The 24175-nt window shown below is 42.0% G+C and overlaps 1 protein-coding gene across 1 annotated transcript in view; it reads right to left on the bottom strand.

The window, feature by feature from the left end:
* The window catches only part of LOC129695700 (talin-1-like), a 232274-nt gene that overhangs the window by 57336 nt on the left and 150763 nt on the right, over positions 1-24175 (bottom strand). The window contains 7 exon segments of the mRNA XM_055632894.1: positions 5021-5218; positions 6930-7049; positions 12583-12791; positions 15281-15383; positions 21042-21170; positions 22074-22208; positions 22731-22844. Coding sequence (XP_055488869.1) covers positions 5021-5218; positions 6930-7049; positions 12583-12791; positions 15281-15383; positions 21042-21170; positions 22074-22208; positions 22731-22844 — 1008 coding nt within the window.

Below are 24175 nucleotides of genomic sequence, written 5' to 3'. Positions count from 1 at the left end.
GTTCCATAGAACAGAAATGTTTAATTTAAAACAGGAATTTTTAAAATACAAAATCAATGAACATTTTTACCGTTTTGTTTTCCTTTTCAATCATACAAGAGACACATACATCAGAACTTGGTTATTTAAATTTAAATTGAAAACTAAAAACACCAAATAGCCCTGCTGTTTTTTAATCCAACAAGTATATGACTGACCAAGAGATGAACCCAGGGTTGGAATTTAAGACACAAAACAAGGAAATTGTGAACCATGAATAGAACCTTTTTTTCTTGATTGTTATCACCAGCTGTTCTCTAGTAGCCAAAGTCCCGCTGGCTGGCAACGGTCCGAGACTATATGAAAGAGTTTGAAACTTCAGTGTTGCATTTGATAGAGAGGTCATCATCTGACCACATCACACCCATGCAGTTTATCTGTCTGCACCTGCACCTGCACCACAATATGCGCATCTCATTTGCTGCTACTCTGCTGTTGCTGCAGCTCTCATCCATACTTTGACTTCATAAGTCCATAAGTGACAGGAGCAGAATTAGGCAATTCGCCCATCAAGTCTACTCCGCCATTCAATCATGGCTGATCTACTTCTCCCTCCTAACCCCGTTCTCGTGCCTTCTCCCCATAACCCCTGACACCCGTACTAATCAAAAATCTATCAATTTCTGCCTAAAAATATCCATTGACTTGGTCTCCAGTCTTTTGTGGCAATGAATTCCACAGATTCACCACCCTCTGACTAAAGAAACTCCTCCTCATCTTCATAAAGGAACATCCTTCAATTCTGAGGCTATGACCTCTCCCACTAGTGGAAACATCAAAAAAACGAAGGAGCTGATCATGGACTTTAAGAGGGCACATCATCCGAGGACGTACACTCCATTGAGTATAAATGGGGATCCTGTGGATAGGGTGAACTGTTTTAAATATCTGGGAGTCCACATCTCTGAGGATATGACATGGTCATCACACGCCTCAGCACTGGTGAGTAAGGCAAGGCAGCGCCTTTACCACCTCAGGCAATTGAGGAAATACAGAGTGTCTCCGAGGATCCTCCAGTGCTTCTACGCAGCGGCGGTGGAAAGCATCTTGTCCGGGAACATTACCATCTGGTTCGGGAATTGCTCTGCCAAGGACAAGAAGGCTCTGCAGAGAGTAGTGCGTTCGGCCGAACGCACTATGGGAACTTCACTCACCCCCCTGCAGGAACTATACAACAGGAGGTGCAACTCCAGAGCAAACAAAATCATGAGAGACCCCTTCCACCCCTGCAACGGACTATTCCAGCCGCTACGGTCAGGCAAACGCCTCTGTTGCCATGCGGTGAGAACAGAGAGGTTGAGAAGGAGTTTCTTCCCAGAGGCAATTCAGACTGTAAACGCCTTTCTCACCAGGGACTAACTGTATAGAACGTTTTTCCTTCTATTATTTATTATGTAAAATAATATGTGTGTTATGATTGTGTTTATAATTTGGTTGGATGTTTTGTTGTTCCGCGAGCATTGCCACTTTCATTTCACTGCACATCTCGTATGTGTATGTGACAAATAAACTTGACTTGACTTGACTTGACTCTCCATATTCACTCTGTCCATACCATGGCTTGTTGCCTCTAGACTTGATTACTTTAACACTTCTGGCCAGGTTCTCACTTTTTACCCAACAATAAAAATAAGAAACAAAAAAATCCTGTTAGCCATGATGAATGTACACCATTAAACTTCTCATCCTAGTTTCAAAGAACTCTAAACCCTCTCTCTTCTTTATTTCTTATTTACTTCCAGCAATAAAAGTAATCAAAACATCAACCCCATCTTTGACTCAGGCTATTTTGTCAGCCCACCAGTTTAATTATTATCATGACATACTTTTAGCTACCAAGGCTCTAAGCTTGAATTTCCTCCCCAAAAATCCACATCACTCCTTCCACACTTCTGACAGTCATTGACACCCAACTCTGTAAACAAAATATTAGTGTCTTAAAAAACAAAACAAATTGCTGGATATAGCTGAATGGATAGCAAATTGGCTCCATGGAAGGAAACAATTGGTGGAAGGTAGTTTCTTAGACTGGAGGTCTGTGACTAGTGGTGTGCCTCGGGGTTCAGTGCTGGGTCTGTCATTGTTTGTCAGCTACATCAATGATTTGGTTGAGAACATACACGGCAAGATTAGCAAGTTTGCTGATGATACAAAAGTTGGTGTTTTTGCAGATAGTGGAGTTGGTTGGGAAAGATTACAGGAGGATCTGGATCGATTGACCAGGTGGGCTGAGGAATGGTTGGTGGAATTTAATACAGAGAAGTGTGAGATGTTGCAATTTGGAACGTCTAACAAGCGCAGGACTTACACAGTGAATGGTAGGCCTCTGGGGAGTGTTGTAGAGCAGAGGGTCGAGGAGTGCAGGTGCATGGTTCCTTGAAGGTTGAGTCACAGGTAGATAAGGTGGTCAAAAAGGCTTTTGCCACTTTGGCCTTCATCAGTCAGAGTATTGAGTATAGAAGTTAGGAGGTCATGTTGCAGTTGTATAAAGGGCCTGTCCCACAGGCGTCATTTGCGCATCATTTACGCGTCACGACGCATGACACGTGCGTCGTGACGTGCATGTGATGCACGCATGGCGTAGGCAGTGACGCGTGCTCGCGTGCGGCGCCCCAGGATTTCTGTGTGTCACCTTCGTGATGCCACCTTCGTGATGCGCAAATGACGCCCAGGACAGGTGCTTAAGACGTTGGTGAGACTGCATTTAGAATATTGTGTTCAGTTCTGGGCACCATGCTGTAGGAAATATATTGTCAAGCTTGAACGGCTTCAGAGAAGATTTAGCCAGGACTAGAGGGTGTGAGTTATAGGAAGAGGTTGAGTAGGCTGGGTCTCTGTTCCTTGGAGCGCAGGAGGATGAAAGGTGATCTTACAGAGGTGTACAAAATCATGAAAGGAATAGATCAGGTAGATGCACAGAGTCTCTTGCCCAGAGTAGGGGAATTGAGGACCAGAGGACATAGGTTCAACGTGAAGTGGAAAAGATTTAACAGGAATCTGAGGGGTAACTTTTTCACAAGGGTGATGGGTGTGTGGAACAAGCTGACAGATGAGGTAGTTGAGGCTGGGACTATCCCAACATTTAAGAAACAGTTCGACAGGTTCATGGATAGGACAGGTTTGGAGGAATATGGACCAAGCACAGATAGGTGGGACTAGTGTTGCTGGAACATGTTGGCTGATGTGGGCAAGTTGGGCCGAAGGACCCGTTTCCACACTGTATCACGCTCTATGACTTGATTAACTCAGTGGGGCAGGCAACATCTCTGGAGAACATGGATAGGTGACTTTTCAAGTTGGGACCCTTCTTCAGGCTGATTGTAGTGGCCGTGGTGGTGGGGATGCACGAGGAAGAAAGCTGGAAGAGTTGGGGACAGTGCAAGGCCATGCAATTGATAGGTGATACAGGTTGGGTGGGGGGGGGTGGTTTATTGGCTAATGTTCGGATAAAGGCCAGAGATAAAAAGTTTAGAAGTGTGAGTCAAGGATAGAAGAAGCATGAACTTTAAAGCAAAGGGAAGGAATATAGGTGGAAGTGAATGGGTGAAGAGGAAAAGGGGGAAATGAGTGCGCAGAAGAGAGAGGAAAAAGAGAAAGGGGATTTAAGGGGGCTGGTTGTTTACCTGAAATTGGAGAAATCAGTGTTAATACTGTTGGGTTGTGTCTTGGTATTTGTGTGTTGTATTGTGCTGTGTCATATTTTATTTGATAAAGCTCCTGTAATGCATTGGGCTAATTTACTAAATTAAGAATGATATATAAATAGAAGTTAATGTTGTAATTTATTAGGATAGTCACTTATCTGCTAAAATATAACCATATAACAATTACAGCACGGAAACAGGCCATCTCGGCCCTACAAGTCCGTGCCGAACAACTTTTTTCCCTTAGTCCCAACTGCCTGCACTCATACCATAACCATCCATTCCCTTCTCATCCATATGCCTATCCAATTTATTTTTAAATGATACCAATGAACCTGCCGACACCACTTCCACTGGAAGCTCATTCCACACCGCTACCACTCTGAGTAAAGAAGTTCCTTCTCATGTTACCCCTAAACTTCTGTCCCTTAATTCTGAAGTCGTGTCCTCTTGTTTGAATCTTCCCTACTCTCAAAGGGAAAAAGCTTGTCCACATCAACTCTGTCTATCCCTCTCATCATTTTAAAGACCTCTATCAAGTCCCCCCTTAACCTTCTGCGCTCCAGAGAATAAAGACCTAACTTATTCAACCTATCTCTGTAACTTAGTTGTTGAAACCCAGGCAACATTCTAGTAAATCTCCTCTGTACTCTCTCTCTCTATTTTGTTGACATCCTTCCTATAATTGGGCGACCAAAATTGTACACCATACTCCAGATTTGGTCTCACCAATGCCTTGTACAATTTTAACATTACATCCCAGATTCTATACTCAATGCTCTGATTTATAAAGGCTAGCATACCCAAAGCTTTCTTTACCACCCTATCTATATGAGATTCCACCTTCAAGGAACTATGCACGGTTATTCCCAGATCCCTCTGTTCAACTGTATTCATCAATTCCCTACCATTTACCATGTACGTCCTATTTTGATTTGTCCTGCCAAGGTGTAGCACCTCACATTTATCAGCATTAAACTCCATCTGCCATCTTTCAACCCATTTTTCCAAATGGCCTAAATCACTCTGTAGACTTTGGAAATCCTCTTCATTATCCACAACCCCCCCCCCTATCTTGGTATCATCTGCATACTTACTAATCCAATTACCACCCCTTCATCCAGATCATTGATGTACATGACAAACAACAAAGGACCCAACACAGATCCCTGAGGCACCCCACTAGTCACCTGCCTCCAACCCGACAAACAGCCATCCACCATTACCCTCTGGCTTCTCCCATTCAGCCACTGTTGAATCCATCATTACGGTGGTGGCTTTCAATGCTTTAGTCCGGCTACCCGCCACCCTCCCGCCCCATTGGTTAATTTTCTTACCTTGGACTGTCCAGCCATTTCAACACCAGCCTGGAGGAATTCATTGAAGCCTTTGCCAAATTTGCCAGAAGCCTTTGCCAGGTCCTGTGTGTTTCCACGCGATGCCTGTGCCAATTCATTGGCCGATTGATTCAGACCAACCGCTGCCTCATTTAACTGGCTTTGGGCCTCTTGGAAATTCTTGGAACTTGGTGGAAACTAAAAGAAAGAGTAAACAAGATTAGATAACAGCCAACGTTACCACCCTTTTTTGAAAAAGGAGGAAAGTGGGGAAACTATAGGCCAGTTAACTTAACATCTGTTGCTGGCAAGATGCTGGAGCATAATCAAAGAGGAAATAACTCATTATTTAGGAAAGCTGAACATAATCAAACCCAGCCGATGTGGTTTTACAAAAGAAAATCTTCTCTCATAAATTTTCTCAAATGTTCAAACATATGACAAGGAGAGGTACTAGATAGGTACTAGAGAGGAGAGCCTAGATGCAGGAAGATTGTTCCCGATGTTGGGGAAGTCCAGAACAAGGGGTCACAGTTTAAGGATAAGGCGGAAATCTTTTAGGACTGAGATGAGCAAAACATTTTTCACACAGAGAGTGGTGAATCTCTGGAACTCTCTGCCACAGAAGGTAGTTGAGGCCAGTTCATTTGGCTATATTTAAGAGGGAGTTAGATGTGGCCCTTGTGGCTAAAGGGATCAGGGGGTATGGAGAGAAGGCAGGTACAGGATACTGAGTTGGATGATCAGCCATGATCATATTGAATGGCGGTGCAGGCTCGAAGGGCCGAATGGCCTACTCCTGCACCTATTTTCTATGTTTCTATATAAGAGCATTTAGATTTCCAAAAGGAACTTAAGAAGATGTTGTATAAATTAAAATCCCAGGGTATTAGAGGGCATGTGTCAGCATGGATTGAAAACTGGCTGCACATGGCAAGGGTTGGAATAAATTGATTATTTTCAAACTGGATGGATGTAATTAGTAGAGTACCCAAATAATTGATTCTTGATTACTATTTATATTAATGACTTTGTGGAGGGTGGAATTTTCCAAATTTGCACAAATATACATCGATGGGCATTGTGATTTTGCAACAGAATAAAGATGCACATTAATTCACACTTGAAACCATGTATGATAGAGACAATATTTCTATTAGTCCTTATACAGTATGTACCACTCCTTTAGGACATTCTTTAAAACAACACTTTGGCAAAGCTAGTGGTTATCTCTGCTATTATTTCATTGGCTGTATGTCAAATTTTATCTGATAACATCTCTATGAAGTGCCTTGGCATATTTCACTTTATTAATGACAATGACATTTTTATTTATACAGACCATGTTTTTAAGATTAGTTCAAATAATGAATCAATTTCACACAGTAATCCTCGGATGCCAATGCTATTTTATTGAACTTCACAAAGCTTTCGTTCCAAGAGGCTGAGCGTGTGGACCGGATGCGGCCTGCAGTGGCACAGAGCAGTAGAGCAGCGCTGGAGGCCACCATCAGCCATGCTTGGCCAGGCTGACCTTGCAACACTGCCATGACAATGGGCCTTCATGATCAGGTAACAAACTCTGCACCTATAACAAGTGGGACTTGAAAATGATGCAAATGTGGCGACTCTGTAAACTATCTCAATGCACCACTACTATACACTTGTACTGTACTCGAGATGATTATCTAAGATGTATCTGAGTGCTTATGTTCAGTGATACTGCACTGAACGATACACAAAAATGAATTTCACTGTGCCTCGGTGACAAATGACAAATAAAGTATCATTGAACTGTTATTTCTTTGTGGATTGCACCTGAAGCTGTATTATGCCTGGTGACTATGTCTCTCCATTTGATCAAACTTGGAATCATCATCATTAATTACAATTCACAGCAACTACTTACCGAGCTTGCAAGAAGCTTTTTGCTAGCCTCCCCAACAGTTCTTAAAGCCGCATCAACATCTCTTTGGCCTGGCAAACAGTTCACACATCTGTTTAGAGCATTTGACACAGCCTTTGCCACCTGTAGGAAGTAAAGTGGATGTGTTATAACTTAATCAATCACCAATTATTAACAATATTGAATGATTGCATTCAAATGCCTGAAGCATGAAGCCTGGAATCAACCTAAAAATGTAATGGAACTCGTAGAAATGTTCTTGAAACAGGTAAAGTTCAGTTCAGGCCAGTTTCAAACACACACCATTTAAGGCTGAGACTTGGACCAAGTAGGCAGAGTGGAATGATTCACCCTCCAGACTTACTTCATTCCTCATCGAAAAACAATGTCTAAGAAATTGTGTATACAAAAGATCACATGATAGTGGAAGCATCAATATAGGAAAAAAAATGTCTTTGCATGTTCAAGGTTTCCACTGAAACCTTTAAACCACAGATTTAGATTATAGCTAACCCCAGTGAAAATACAGGGGTATTTTTTGCCACAAAGGACACCATCCAAAGTCCAAAGTTATATTGTCATAGCATTCCATATTAGGCATTATTTGATGCCTCACTTTGGTTCAATAAAATCTAATTTCCAACCTTTCTTGTCTCCACAACAGAGTCAATGGAAGAGCAGAGTGGGCACATAACATGTGGTCAAATAAACAAGACTATCGTTACCACTGATTATGTTCTAGGGGTCTAAGTGTGATGCAGGAGGCCATTTCACCCATCAGGTCCAGGCTAGCTTCCACCTGAATGATCACTTAGCCCTATTCTACTACTCCTTATTTCTCTCTAACCTTGCAATTTACTTTCCCATATCCATCGACTTCCATTGAATGTTATGCTGCTTACCTACGCTAGGAATATTTTACAGTTGTTAATTGGAGTTGCTGGCAGAAATGTACACTATCACAGGGAGAACATGCAAACCCCAAAGACAGCACACGAGGTCAGAATAGAACCTAGGTCAGTCAGCAAGATGGGTATAACACGGGTGCTTTAAAACCATGCATTGACCATCTATGTGAATGAGCAGGGAGTTTCAAGAAAGACTGCAGAGCTGAAACGAGCAGGAGCATGGAAGATCTGACAAATGGCTGTAAGTTCTAGGGAATGAAAGTCCCTGGTGGTGTATGAAAGGAAGACTGGTACCAGTGGAGAGTGGCCATTTCTTGTGCGGAGTGCAGTGATCAAGGGTAAGTGCTGAGACTTTGACTTGAGCTTCGGCGAGGATATTCGAGTGGGGCGTATGAAGGCAAGATCTTTATAACCTTCCTCTTTAGCCAAGTGCAGTCAGGATGGCAGTTTGGACAGTGGCATGCCATTCCTGCAGGATGCTGGCAATCAGGGAATCTGCCAGTGTTCCTGGTGACAACATGTACGGCAAGTGTGTTTAGCTGGAGTTCCTCACTGATCACATGAATGAATGAATAAGTTTATTGGCCAAGTATTCACATACAAGGAATTTGCCTTGGTGCTCCCTCCACAAGTGACAACATGACATACAGTGACAGTTAAGAATGATACATAAAACATTAAACATTGATAATAAAACATTATTGGTTAAACATGTGAATTAAATAAAATACCAGAGCAAAACGAGGCTACAGATTTTTGGTTATTGAGTAGAGCTATTACTCGTGGAAAAAAGCTGTTTTTATGTCTGGCTGTGGCAGCTTTGACAATCCGGAGTCGGCTTCCAGAGGGAAGTGATTCAAAGAGTTTGTGGCCAGGGTGAGAGGGGTCAGAGATGATCTTGCCCGCTCGCTTCCTGGCCCTTGCAGTGTACAGTTCATCAATGGAGGGAAGGTTGCAGCCAATACCCTTCTCAGCTGATCGAATGATTTGCTGCAGCCACCGGATGTCGTACTTGGTGGCTGAGCCAAACCAGACCATGATGGAGAAGGTGAGAACAGACTCTACGATGGCCGTGTAGAATTGGACCATCACTGCCTGTGGCAGATTGTGTTTCCTCATCTGCCACAAGAAGTACATCCTCTGTGGAGCCTTTTTGACTGTGGAGTCAATGGTGGCCTCCCATTTAAGATGATGGGGTTGATAGGAGATGATGGTTCCCAGAAACTTAAAAGACTCCATAGATGTGACTGTGGTGTTGTTGATGGTGAGTGGGGGGGAGGGGAGAGGGAGCTCTCCTAAAGTCTACAATCAATTCCACTGTCTAAAGAGCATTGAGCTCCAGGTTGTTGCGATGGCACCAGGACGCAGGCTGTGTCACTTCCTGTCTGTAGGAAGATACTGGAGTGGGAGATCGATGCACTCACGGTCATCTGGGATACTGAGCACATAACAGATGGGAGTTTTAGACGATGGTCACACCTAACGTGCCGGCAGAAGACTGGCCTGGTGGCAATCAGAGTCTTGTTACACAAGGGTTATAGTGATAGAAAAAAATCATATGTGGTTAAAGTGCACATTGGCAGATTTTATTAAAGGCCATTTTTAAACATTTTGGTTTCACCATGTAGAAATTACAGCTGTGTTTATACATAGTCCCCCCATTTCAGGGCACCATAATGTTTGGGACGCAGCAGTCATGTAAATGAAAGTAGACATATTTAGTATTTTGTTGCATATCCTTTGCATGTAATGACTGCTTGAAGTCTGCGATTCATGGGCATCACCAGTTGCTGGGTGTCTTCTCTGGTGATGCTCTGCCAGGCCTGTATTGCAGCCATCTTTAGCTTATGCTTTTAAGAAGGAACTGCAGATGCTGGAAAATCGAAGGTACACAAAAAAGCTGGAGAAACTCAGCGGGTGCAGCAGCATCTATGGAGCGAAGGAAATAGGCAACGTTTTGGGCCAAAACCCTTCTTCAGACTGATGGGGGGGTGAGGGGGCGGGGATAAGAAAGGAAAAAGGAGGAGGAGCCTGAGGGCTGGGAGGAGACAGCAGGAGGGCGGAGGAAGGGGAGGAGACAGCAAGGTAGAAGATTGTGAAACTGTCTCTGGAAAGAGGAGGAGAACTTTAGGAGATTGTGAAACTACCTGTTGTGTTGCAACAAGGGCAGAGTCCTCCTAGTCCTCACCTTTCACCCCACCAGCCGTCACATACAACAAGTAATTCTCCGTCAGTTTCGCCACCTCCAACGTGACCCCACCACTCGCCACATCTTCCCATCTCCCCCTATGTCTGCCTTCCGCAAAGACCACTCCCTCCATAACTCCCTTGTCAATTCTACCCTTCCCTCCCGTACCACCCCCTCCCCGGGCACTTTCCCTTGCAAACGCAAGAGATGCAACACTTGTCCCTTTACCTCCCCCCTCGACTCCATACAAGGACCCAAGCAGTCGTTCCAGGTGCGACAGAGGTTTACCTGCATCTCCTCCAACCTCATCTATTGCATCCGCTGCTCTAGATGTCAGCAGATCTATATCGGTGAGACCAAGCGGAGGTTGGGCGATCGTTTCGCCGAACACCTCCGCTCAGTCCGCAATAACCAACCTGATCTCCCGGTGGCTCAGCACTTCAACTACCCCTCCCATTCCATATCCGACCTCTCTGTCCTGGGTCTCCTCCATGGCCACAGCGAGCAGCACCGGAAATTGGAGGAACAGCACCTCATATTCCGCTTGGGGAGTCTGCATCCTGGGGGCATGAACATTGAATTCTCCCAATTTTGTTAGTCCTTGCTGTCTCCTCCCCTTCCTCAGCCCTCCTGCTGTCTCCTCCCATCCCCCAGCCTTCGGGCTCCTCCTCCTTTTTCCTTTCTTCTCCCCGCACCCCCCATCAGTCTGAAGAAGGGTTTCGGCCCGAAACGTTGCCTATTTCCTTTGCTCCATGGATGCTGCTGCACCCGCTGAGTTTCTCCAGCTTTTTTGTGCACCTTTAGCTTATGCTTGTTTTGGGGGCTAGTCCCCTTTAGATTTCTCTTCAGCATATGAAAGGCATGCTCAATTGGGTTCAGATGGGGTGATTGACTTGGCCACTCAAGAACTGACCATTTTCTATCTTCGAAAAACTCCTTTGTTCCTTCAGCAGTATGTTTGGGATCATTGTTTTGCTGTAGAAGAACAGATGGCCAATGAGTTTTGAGGCATTTTTTTGAACTTGAGCAGATAGGATGCGTCTATACACTTCAGAATTCATTATGCTAATACCATCAGCAGTTGTATCATCAATGAAGATAAGTGAGCCAGTACCTTCAGCAGCCACACATGCCCAGGCCATAACACCCCCACCACCGTGTTTCACAGATGAGGTGGTATGCTTTGGATCTTGGGCAGTTCCTTCTCTCCTCCATACTTTGCTTTTGCCATCACTCTGATATAAGTTAATCTTCGTCTCATCTGTCCACAAGACCTTTTTCCAAAATTGTGGTTGCTCTTTTAAGTCCTTCTTGTCTAACAGTAACCTGGCCATCCTATTTTGCGGCTAACCAGTGGTTTGCATCTTGCAGTGTAGCCTCTGTATTTCTGTTCATGAAGTCTTTTGTGGACAGTGGCCATTGACAAATCTACACCTGACTCCTGAAGAGTGTTTCTGATCTGTCGGACAGGTGTTTGGGGATTTTTCTTTATTATAGAGAGAATTCTTCTGTCATCAGCTGTGGAGATCTTCCTTGGCCTGCCAGTCCCTTTGCGATTAGTAAGCTCACCAGTGCTCTCTCAGTTGATTTTGGTAAGCCTAAGGTGTGGCTGATGTCTCTAACAGTTTTATTCTTGTTTCTCACTCATAATGGCTTCTTTGACTTTCATTGGCACGACTTTGGTCCTCATGTTGATAAACAGCAATAAAAGTTTCCAAGGTGATGGAAAGACTGGAGGAAAGACTAGGTGCTGAGAGCTCTCTTATACCTGCATTAAGGAGTCAATTAAACACACCAAACACATGTGAAGCCATGTGCCAAACATTATGGTGCTCTGAAATGGGGGACTATGTATAAACACTGCTATCATTTCTACATGGTGAAACCAACATGTATAAAAACTGCCTTTACTAAAATCAGACAATGTACACTTTAACCACATGTGATTTTTTTCTATTACAAATTTCAAATTGCGGAGTACAGAGGCAAATAAATGACGGGTCTTTGTCCCAAACATTATGGAGGGCATGGTGTACAAAAAGATTGTAGTACAAATATTATTGCATGTTTCTGAAGTCAAAATAGTAGCATACAGCCCGTTATCATATGTTGCAACAGATTGCCTATGCCAACATTCTACAAGTAACTTAATTTTGCTAAAATTAACATTTACAATTCAAGCAGGTCTTAATTAATTCACATTCAAACAGATTAATTCTGCAATTTCCTAGTCTTTCAAAAGGCATAGATATTTCAAAAGGCCCGTGTAAAGGTTGACTAAAATTTATGATTTGATGAGCATAAGTATTTGTGGATCAAGCTAGGGATATCAGCCTTGGGAAATGGCAAGTGATAAATCACATGCCATAGGTAACAATTAGATGCAGATACACAATAAATGAATGATAATCCTCACCAAGAAAAACATGAGTGTATGAATTTTTGTGTACACTGTACAGCCATATTCTCCCTAAAAATAAATTTCAGGTCTTGTCTGGTTAAATTGATGAAAGGGAAGAACAAATGCTAGTGAAAGACTGTCACGCTGCATGTAACTAACCTGTGCCAGACGTTGCTGGTTTTCTGGATCACCTGGCTTCGCCATGGCTTTCCGAGCCTCTTCAATTAGATTGCTGGATTTATCCATAACATCACCTGCACACTCCAGCATTGCATTCTGCGCTTGTGGGTCAGTAGTATTGGCTGCCACTCCTCGCGCAGCTGAACCAAGAGCTTTTAATGCCTGAGCTACTTCTCTGGATGCCAACCCTGAAACACAGACACAGTGGAGAAAGATGAAGGGATGGGGCAGAGGGGAGGGAAATCATATTTATTTCATGTCTGTTACAATTTTATGCCTGCACATTACAGTCACAATGTAGAACATTAATCTTTATCTCCTGATCTATCCAACAAGACAATAGAGACAAGATGTTTTCAAGAGAGTTAGATTTAGCTCTTAAGGCAAAAGGAATCAAGGGATATGGGGAAAAAAGCAGAAATATGATCAGCCATGATCACATTGAATGGTGGTGCTGGCTCGAAGGGCCGAATGGCCTACTCCTGCACATATTTTTCTACGTGTCTATGTTTCTAAGTATCTCAAGCATATCCTCTTTTTTCTCTTGATGCTTCTGAAATATACTGGGGAACTCTTCTAACACTGCCTGTCACTGACTAGCCATCTTCTTTAGCAAGTCTAAACAAGGGCTGGTTAGGTTGTGGAAATGTCATGAATTCTGTCAAACCTCAAATTCTGTAGCATTATCCAAGAACAAATTTTGATTTTTCGATGTACTACTGTTAAATTTGACAGATTAACTCACTGCCTTTTAATACTAATCTTCCATATGGGAGTGAATCCTATCCTAAAGAATCCTCTCCAATAGATTCTCTACCATGAACACGAGGCTCACTGGCCTACAATTTCCCTGATTCCTTCTTCTTCCCTACTTAAATAAACAAATGACATTAGCTACTCTCCAGTCCACTGGGACCTCACCTGTGGCTAGAGATGGCGCAAAGATCTTCATCAAGATCCCCGCAATCTCCTCTCTTGCCTCACTCAATAATCCGAGAGAGATCCCATCAGGGCCTGAGGATTTATCCACCTTAATGCTTTATAGATATTATTTCAGTGTTTCTACTTTGATGGAAATTACACGAAATTCAGGAAATTCTGGTTGTCCTCGGGTAATTTTAGAGAAAATTGAATAATTTGGGGAAATTTCCGCTTCTGGCCTGCGAAGGGGTGTAAAGGTAATACACACAGCACTGCCGGTTTGGCGCTCAAAGGTTTAAACAGGGCGCTGTCAATTTAACGCATAGGTACTATGAGTTCTAAATATAGCACTACCGGCTGCAGCGCTATGGGCTTTAAATATAGCACTATGGCCACAGCGCTGTGGGTCACAGACTGTTGGGGGAAATTCTCATATAACAATGAATCTTTGGAATTCTCCTTCTCAGTGAAAGTTGAGCCTTTGATTATTTTTCAGGCAGTGGTAGAATTGTGGATAAGCCTAGTGGTGAAAGGTTACCAGTTGGCAGTGGGACTGCAGTTACAGTGGGATTGGCCTTCATTTTACAGAATGGTGGGTGGGCTCATGGGGGAGGATGAGAGGGAGAGGTGGAGAGAAGGAGAGAGGGAGAGAGGGTGGGGTGGAGAGAGGGAGATGAGGGGAGGGGTGGAGAGAGGGAGAAGGAGAGAGGAGGGAGGGAGAGAGGGAGGGAGAGAGGGAGGGAGGGAAGGGAGGGAAGGAGAGAGGGAGGGAGAGAGAGAAAAAAGAGGGGAGGGAGAGGGAGGGAGGGAGGGATGGAAGGAGGGGGAGGGAGGGAGCAGAGACACATGAGAGCTGGTTGAAAAAACGAAGATGACGAAAGCTGCCTTGCATTACACTGTACATGTGAGTAACAGAAGCAGGCAGATATGGTGTAGTTACAAAGATCTGTTTTGCCTTGTTCTTCTTTGTGTGGTAATGTGCGCCCTCGAAAAAAACCCAACAAATAGCGCGCAGGAAGCATTTTTGAAAATTTCAGGAAATACCATCAAATTCCAGGGAATTTGGGATTCTATTTACAGAAAAAAAAAATGTTGAGGTGTGGAAACACTGGTCCATTTTCACTTAGGAGAAGGAAGTGGTGAAGATGGAAATTGATTTACACCTTGCCAGTTTGAATGAAATATCCAAGCTCAAATTATGTCTGAAACAGGCTCAAAGGCACTGTTTTATAATTTAATAATGTATTTAATATGTTGCACCATTTACAATTGCATTAATGATGTTACTGATCTAAACATTGCAAACTGTAAATTAATTCACTCATTGCCATTTGGGATACAGATCAAGATATTAGCCTTGCTTTTTTTGAATAAAATGGCTGGGATCATGAGAACTGTTAATTTAAGTATATATTCATTCCTAATATAAACCTAGTACTTATTTTTATACGCAGATGTACCCTAAAACACATTTCAAAATAAGAAGATCACGCCAAGGCCACGGAAATAGGAACAAAAACAGCTTTCCAAACAGTTGAAATGGAGAAGTATTGGGCAAGGTTGAAATATGAAGAGAATGTTCTCAGATAACAACCAGAATAACATGCAATATATTTTTAGTTACATACCTAATAGAAATCTATAACCCAGACTATTTTGCTTGAATTATCTGTGCCGTGTGCTGTCTGACCCATAATAATTCAATATGCCAATGCAATTTTCATTTTTCTGTCTGAACCACAATAATTCAACATACCGGTGTAATTTTCATTTCCTTGTGTGACAGCGCTCAGTAGTTTAGCCACAGAAGCACCCACCATCTTGGCGCTGCTTCCCAAATCCTGGGAACATTTCTCTAGCTGTTGATACAAACAGAGAAAATTATCATCTCTCAGTATTACATTGTAGACTCCATATAAAGTTATGTAATATTATGTTATATTAAGTTATGTTAATATCAGCTAACGGTATTAACTTAACACAATTATGTTATTAAGATATGGTTTAAGATATGGTCGGCATATTTCTACCCCACATAGTGCTGCTGTTTCACAGGTTTGGTCCCGACTGCTTGGTTCTTGGTTTCTTGGTCCTCCAAAATATTCCAAATGGAATTTAAACTGGAGGTGGTGGAAAGAGTTCTATCCAAGGGAATGTATGGGCTTCCTCTAGCTTTCTCCCCGTCCCAATGACATGCAGGTTGCAAGATTAAAGTATCCACTGCAAATCCCGGGGAGCCAACAGTCGCTTGTCTTTTTCTTTTTGTTTTCACTTTTAATTTCAAGTTTTTGTGTATCTTGTGTGCTGTGACTGTCGGCAGACCAATTTCCCTCCGGGGATGAATAAAGTTTTATCGTATTGTATCGTAAATCACCCGTAGCATGTGTGAGGCTGTCACTCTACTCAACAACGTACCTCGGTGACTGCCAATCACCACCCCCCCCCCCCCGGACACTTATTATTATTTATTCAAATCATTTGCTATGTCGCTCTTCCAGGGAGATGCTAAATGCATTTTGTTGTCTCTGTACTGTACACTGACAATGACAATTAAAATTGAATCTGAATCTGAATCTGAGGGATTGGAGAATCAGGAGAATCTGAGGGATTGGAGAGTTTGATGCACTGGATCTATTCGGAACTGAACGGGTAGGCGTACACAGTCTCTTGCCCATAGTATGGGAATTGAGACACTCGAAGGGTGCTGGGTGTATGGAACGAGCTGCCGGAGGAGATAGTTGAGGCAGGTACTATCACAACGTTTAAGAAACATTTCGAATGGATAGGGCCAAATGCAGGCAAGTGGGACGAGTGGAGATGGGGCATGTTGTTTGGTGTGAGCAAGTTGGGCTGTAGGGCCTTTTTCCATGCCGTATGACTACGACACTCCTGTGGGTGGCACAGTAGCACAGCGGTAATTTTGCTGCCTTACAACACCAGAGACCTGGGTTTGATCCTGACTACGGGCACTGTCTGTACGAAGTTTGTACATTCTCCCTGTGACTGCATGGGTTTTCTCCTGGTGCTCTGGTCTCCTCCCACACTCTAAAGACGTGCAGTTATTTGCTTCTGTAAATTGGCCTTAGTGTTTAGGATAGTGCTCGTGATCGCCGGTCGTGGCAAACTGGGTGGTGGGCTGCTGTATCTCTGAACTAAACTGTGTGAGAACAGATCACAAGGAAATAAAATGGGGAATGCGTCTGATGGGTTTGCCCAAGAACTGTAGATTTGATGAGCCAAACGGTCATCGCTCAAGGCATTTGGAAATTATGTTTGAGTGGATTACTAAGAGTAAATACAGGATTTATTAAGCAATATATTATGAACTACGTATTTTTTGGCAAACATGAACTATCCTATTTCATATTTGTCTGCTAATTAATAATAATGATGTCCATGTTTAGGTTCCAATGCACAATGGATTATACAGCAGTTCCTGCAGAAACATGCCTTTCAGCACCATGTCCATGCAAGCATCCACACTCCATTTAAGCCTCCACACATCATTACTCATCCAAATCTATAAGCACAACCCTCCATATCCTTTACCTTCATTTTCTTGTCCACACTCTTTTTAAATGCATTTATATTATTGCCAGCTCAAGGTGTGATCGAAGATCGGACAATCTTCCTTCTCAACCACAAGCAGAGAGCAGTGCTGAACTACTATCTACCTCTTTGGTGACCCTCAGACTATGATTGGACTTTGCTGGCTTTACCTTGCACTAAACGTTATTCCCTTATCATGTATCTATACACTGTAAATGAATCGATTGTAATCATGTATTGTCTTTCTGCTGACTGGATCGCACAAAACAAAACCTTTTCACTGTACCTCACTTTTATTGGGATGGCAGGAAGCAGTAGATTACTGGTCAGTTGAGCAAACAACACGGCATTTGGAAAATTCTGGAATTGTTTTGTCTTGTGATCATCACTCCCAAAGAGTCCACCAGGGACTATACTGGAAGTATCCTACACTCATTAGGGACAATTTTTACATTTACCAAGCCAATTAACCTACAAACCTATACATCTTTGGAATGTGGAAGGAAACCGAAGATCTCAGAGAAAACCCACGCAGATCACGGGGAGAATGTACAAACTTCATACAGACAACACCCGTAGTCGGGATCGAACCCGGGTCTCCAGCGCTGCATTCTCGGTAAGGCAGCAACTCTACCGCTGCGCCATTAAATTAACATTCATTAAATTGAAGTTGGACATTTTGAAAATCTAATCACACACAATTAGCATTGGTCTGTGAAACAAGTTTTAACAAATTTAGAATTCTTTGAGGATGTTTCTCGTCAGGAGGCTAAAGGGGAAATTAATGAAGTGTACTAAAAACCTTTCATTAAGGTGCTGCACTAAAAGTTACTGCACAAGTTAAAGATTAATCACCCTAGGGACAACTCTAGTGGAATTCTCTGCCACAGAAGGCAGTGGAGGCCAATTCACTGGATGTTTTCAAGAGAGTTGGATATAGCTCTTAGGGCTAACGGAATCAAGGGATATGGGGAGACAGCAGGAATGGGGTACTGATTCTGGATGATCAGCCATGATCATGTTGAATGGCGGCCTACTCCTGAACCTATTTTCTATGTTTCTAATATATTAGCACAAATAGAAAATTGGCAGGATAGACAACTCAAGATCGAGAAATTATGATGCATCAAAGGGCTGTGGTCTCAACTATTTATAATCTATTGTCTGTAAAATCCAATGGAAACAATGTCAAAAAGGTATCAAAATATTGCTCAGTAAATTGGTGGAATGGAGTACTGGTGGAGCAAATCAAAAATGTCATGAGTAGAGTTCCAAAATGTCCAGTTTTGGGGTTGCTTGTCGTGACAAAGATCCTGCAGCACAGAAGCAACATTGCTACTAAACCTAGAATTAATTAAAACTAACAAAGGCTTCCATATCGGGAGCCTCGATCGCCTCAACGCAGCAGTTTGACTGCCTGACCGCGAGAGAAGAAGATACTTTTTTTACCTTCCATCACAGTGAGGAGGTGCCTGGAGGAGAATCACTGTGATGGATGTTTATGTTAAATCTATGTATTTGTTTATATCGATGTATTTGTATCAATGTAAGTGTGTGTTGTGCTTTTTATTGTTGTGGCTGTAGGGTAATGACATTTGGTTCAAATTTTTGAATGACAAATAAATTCAATTCATTCAAAGCCTATAAATCTGCAGAATGAAATGAACATGGGAATGGGACTAGCAAATGGCAGATTAAATTCAGTTTAGGGAGGAGTGGAATACATCACATCTGCACAATGACATTAAGGAAAAGAACAGTTGAACTGAACAAAAGCACTAAAAACTAGGGACCGTACCTGCCAACGGATTTAAGCTATTTTAAAAGTGGTTGATGGTAGTGTGCAAAAAGTCAATCATTTGTTTTCTAATATACTGCGACTTCATAAATCACTGGTGAAATTGCATTTGGAACAACCTGGTTAGGATTGAGATCTACAATTAGGAAGAATTTCTTCTTTCCAAGGGCTGTGAATCTTTATCATTGGATATATTGAAGGCAGAGATTGATTAATATTTAAATGACAAGGAAATCAGGGACTTGGGGAAAGAGCGGAAAAGTTTTGCTTAGGCCAAGATTGGATCAGCAATGAGTTCATTAAAGAGTGAAGCAGGCTCAAGGTACTATTTATCTTCACCAGCTATTTGAAAGTTAACAAATAAACATAATTTCTCTGGCTGTCAAGAATTGACACTTGCAGAAGCTGCCCAATTGTAACGTCCATTTCAAAGTTATGGGAAAGTGGCTAATTTGTTCCCAGGAACAGGAAAACCCATTCATTTCAACCATCTTTTGTGTGTCTTTATAGACAAGCTGGAACAGAATGCCTTTCAAACCCAGAAAGGGATGAATAGATATAGATTCCCTGAGTAAACAATTATTGTTTTCATTCAAGATTCGTTCCAGAATCTTGCTTCACATCCAGCTTTATAACATCTAGTAAAACAATATCTGGCATATCCTCCTCAAAGAATGAATATTTTTCAGAATGAAATGTTCCCATGTTCCTATTTGTACATTATGACGTTGCCTCGTTAAGACTATTTACTTTAATCTATCAATGCACTATAATCTTTTATTGATGACCAAATATAGAACAAAGCAGAAGGACCAATTACTTTTTCACCAGGCTTCTCAACTTTCCTTCTGATAAGGCTTTTGCTTCTGCAGTTTCAAACTGAATTAATTAAAACTAACAAAGGCTTCCATATCGGGAGCCTCGATCGCCTCAATGCAGCAGTTTGACTGCCTGACCGCGAGAGAAGAAGATACTTCTTTTACCTTCCATCACAGTGAGGAGGTGCCTGGAGGAGAATCACTGTGATGGATGTTTATGTTAAATCTATGTATTTGTTTATATCGATGTATTTGTATCAATGTAAGTGTGTGTTGTTTGCTTTTTATTGTTGTGACTGTAGGGTAATGACATTTGGTTCAAATTTTTGAATGACAAATAAATTCAATTCATTCAAAGCCTATAAATCTGCAGAAGGAAATGAACATGGGAATGGGACTAGCAAATGGCAGATTAAATTCAGTTTAGGGAGGAGTGGAATACATCACACCTGCACAATGACATTAAGGAAAAGAACAGTTGAACTGAACAAAAGCACTAAAAACTAGGGACCGTACCTGCCAACGGATTTAAGCTATTTTAAAAGTGGTTGATGGTAGTGTGCAAAAAGTCAATCATTTGTTTTCTAATATACTGCGACTTCATAAATCACTGGTGAAATTGCATTTGGAACAACCTGTTAGGATTGAGATCTACAATTAGGAAGAATTTCTTCTTTCCAAGGGCTGTGAATCTTTATCATTGGATATATTGAAGGCAGAGATTGATTAATATTTAAATGACAAGGAAATCAGGGACTTGGGGAAAGAGCAGAAAAGTTTTGCTTAGGCCAAGATTGGATCAGCAATGAGCTCATTAAAGAGTGAAGCAGGCTCAAGGTACTCTTTATCTTCACCAGCTATTTAACAAATAAACACAATTTCTCTGGCTGTCAAGAACTGACACTTGCAGAAGCTGCCGAATTGTAACGTCCATTTCAAAGTTATGGGAAAGTGGCTAATTTGTTCCCAGGAACAGGAAAACCCATTCATTTCAACCATCTTTTGTGTGTCTTTATAGACAAGCTGGAACAGAATGCCTTTCAAACCCAGAAAGGGATGAATAGATATAGATTCCCTGAGTAAACAATTATTGTTTTCATTCAAGATTCGTTCCAGAATCTTGCTTCACATCCAGCTTTATAACATCTAGTAAAACAATATCTGGCATATCCTCCTCAAAGAATGAATATTTTTCAGAATGAAATGTTCCCATGTTCCTATTTGTACATTATGACGTTGCCTCGTTAATGTCACATTTGATCAGAGGTATAATGACTATTTACTTAATCTATCAATGCACTAAAATCTTTTATTGATGATCAAATATAGAACAAAGCAGAAGGACCAATTACCGTTTCACCAGGCAGCGGTCTCAACTTTCCTTCTGCGGCATTTGCTTTTGCTTCATGCAGGTCTTTCTCCAGTGTTCTGATCTGGTTCAGAGCAGAATCTATTTCCAAGGGGCCACAGGCATCCTGTGCCTACACGGGAAAAGAAACACCACTTGAATTGATAAATGCATATTTCAGCAGAATAACGTATTCAGTCAATACAAATATAGCAAATACCATTAAATGGAAAAAGAGATAATGGTTTTAAATCTTCGAAATGTCTCACAGCACCAGAGACCTGGGTTTGATTCTGACCTAGGGTGCTATCTATGTGAGCTGCACATTCTCCTTGTGACTGCATGGGTTTCCTCCAGGGGCTCTGGTTTCCTCCCACATCCCAAAAATTGTATGTTTGTAGGTAAATTGGCCTCTTTAAAACAATTAATTGCCCCAAGTTTGTGAGGAGTCGATATGAAGTGGGATAACATAGAACTAATGTGAAAAGGTGAGCAATAGTCAACTATGACTCATTGGGCCAAAGGGCCTACTTTTCTCTGCTGTATCTCCAAACTAAAAACTAAATTTATTTTCTGCGCTCATTATTCTGCAACAAAAATATTGCTAAACAAACAAGAGTTTACTCCAACTCACAATTTTGATTTCATAAAAATATACTGCCATTGAAATTGGAAATCCTCAAAACAATTATTTGTCATTTATTTTCTGGGATATAATTCGGTAACTAATGAAAAATCTGATGATTTTATTGAAATACTAAGTAAATGTCACAACTGGAGAAGAAAAACTGAAAGGGGAAAAGACCTGCTACTTTATAGATAATTCTGGTACTGTAATGTAATGTAAATAATGTAATAATATAGATATTGTGTGCACACATACACAGGAGTATCAAGCACCCATTTTCTTTTTAAATTGTATTTGTCACCCAATCCCTGTGTTCATCGTGGAAACATGACATAAATATCTTGAGCATTCTGTTGTTGGCTATTATAGTAAGTTACACCCCACAACGGCTATAAATATTTCACTCACCTTTTGGGCAGCTGCTCGCAGCTCTTGTAATGTGTTCGCTAGGTTCTTAGCACACTGGTTGAGCTGCATAGCTGAGGCCTGATCTCCAATGGTAGGAACTGTAGATCTGGCCGCAGCAACCATTTTAGCACCAGGCTAGGAAAGAAAGTTTAAAAGAGTTTATTATTGTTATGTGCACAGTGGTGCAGTGAAGTGCTTTGTTTTGCACGCTATCCAATCAGATGAGTAATAGTATACATAAATACAATCGGACAAAATTAAATGCAATAAGAAGAGAATAGGGATGATTACAGAGTGCAGAATATAGTTCTCAGTATTGTAGTGCATCAATTCCAGAGTCCAAGTCCAATGTCCGCAATGGGGTAGAGGAAAATCTGGCAGAACGCTAAGCTTATGAATGGACCGTTCCGATGCCCGACAACACTGGGAAAGCAGCTTTTCCAGAATCCGGTGTGCACTTTCTGATGGGAGGGAGAGAGGGGGGGATGGGGGATGGGGAGAGGGGGAGGGGGAGAGGGGGAGGGGGGAGAGGGGGGGAGGGGGGAGGATGTTTGCAGCTCCACTAGAAAAAATGGAAAATAATGAACGGGAAGGAACTGTACAGGTTCCCCAAGGCAGACAAAACACAGACAAATTTATTGACAGATATTTTGTTACCTGGAGAAAGTTCTGACTTGCACTAATGAGAGCCAGCTGTGCGCTCGGACTGTCGGGCTGTGACTGACTGCCACGCACACCTTGGACCAGCATTGGGATCTGTTCAGCAACAGACTGCAAATACAAAATCATATTTAAAATAAGCATCAAGCATTCATAGCCCTTGCATTTCAAAAACAACTAGCTGGATGGGGAAAGCCATTTGACCCATCTCCACAGAAGGCCGCTAACAGGGTAAATAGTCTGTGCCACATCACAGAAGTGTGATCAAGAGGGAGAGAAAAAAAATCACCTCTGAGCCAGAAAAGAACATGAGAGGAGCAAGAACAAACATTTGTTAACACATTTGGGCATTAAGAATCTTAAAGTAGTGGAAGTGATAGGATTTAAGGTAATGTGATGTATTCTGGAGTAAAGGGCTAATAATGAGACTAGGAAGTAATGGAGGGAGAATTCTTAGAGTCTGTGATACTAGATATGGCTAAGGATACTTAATCAGGGACAGCACAATGGTGCAACTGGTAGAGTTGCCATGTTACATACAGGTCCAGCAATCTGGATTAAATCCTAGTGGAGATTTTGTATTCAATCAATCAGTTTTATTCGTCACTTGCACATAAAGTGCAAGTGAAATGAATTTGCCAGCAGCGGTACAATGAAAAAGAACACACAAAAACAAAATAAAAATTTAACACAAACATCCATCACAGCATTCATCATTGTGGTGGAAGGCACAAAAATTGGCCAGTCCTCCTCCATTTTCCCTCGGGGTCGGGACCTCAACCCTCTGCAGTCGCCGCTGCGGGCGTCCAGATGTTCAGACAAGGTATAAAGTCCAGGTATTCTGCCTCGTGCCACATGGGTATCCACTGGACATGCCAGTTACTCCCCACATCCCAAAGAGGTGTGGGTTGGTACATTAATTGTACGGTTAATCAGATCCCTACTGCAGATATATGTGCCAGCAAGGGCAGGCAGCTGTGTGCAATGTCACAGATGGTCTTCTGATCATTTGATTTGTGCAGTTTTGGTTTTGTGATGGGAGGGAAGGTTCCTAATGTACTTTTGCTGGGGTCCTTATTGTTTGTGATACTGTATATATGAACAATTTGGATGTGAATGTAGGAAGTATAAATGGTAAGTCTGACTAATGACACGAAAATTAATAATGTTGTAAATGGTGAGGAAGGCTATCCAAGACTACAGAAGGATATAGATTAGGAAGAAAATTTAAAGGGGATTTGAGGGGAAATGTTATTTTGTTGAAACACAGATTGTTTGATATCTCGAACAGAGAAGGTGATCTAATCAGATGGACTCACTAAATTTAAGAGACTTTTAAGCAGGTACTTGAATAGGCAAACCATATGGGAACACAGCCAACACAAGTTGGTGTAGCTGGGCATATATGAGGAATGAACATGGTGGGGGAAAGGGCCTATTTC

The sequence above is a fragment of the Leucoraja erinacea genome, chromosome 1, assembly GCF_028641065.1.
Source record: "Leucoraja erinacea ecotype New England chromosome 1, Leri_hhj_1, whole genome shotgun sequence".
Taxonomy (NCBI): domain Eukaryota; kingdom Metazoa; phylum Chordata; class Chondrichthyes; order Rajiformes; family Rajidae; genus Leucoraja; species Leucoraja erinaceus.
The sequence above is the reverse complement of the archived record's forward strand: the minus strand, read 5'-3'. Positions and strand labels throughout refer to the sequence as shown.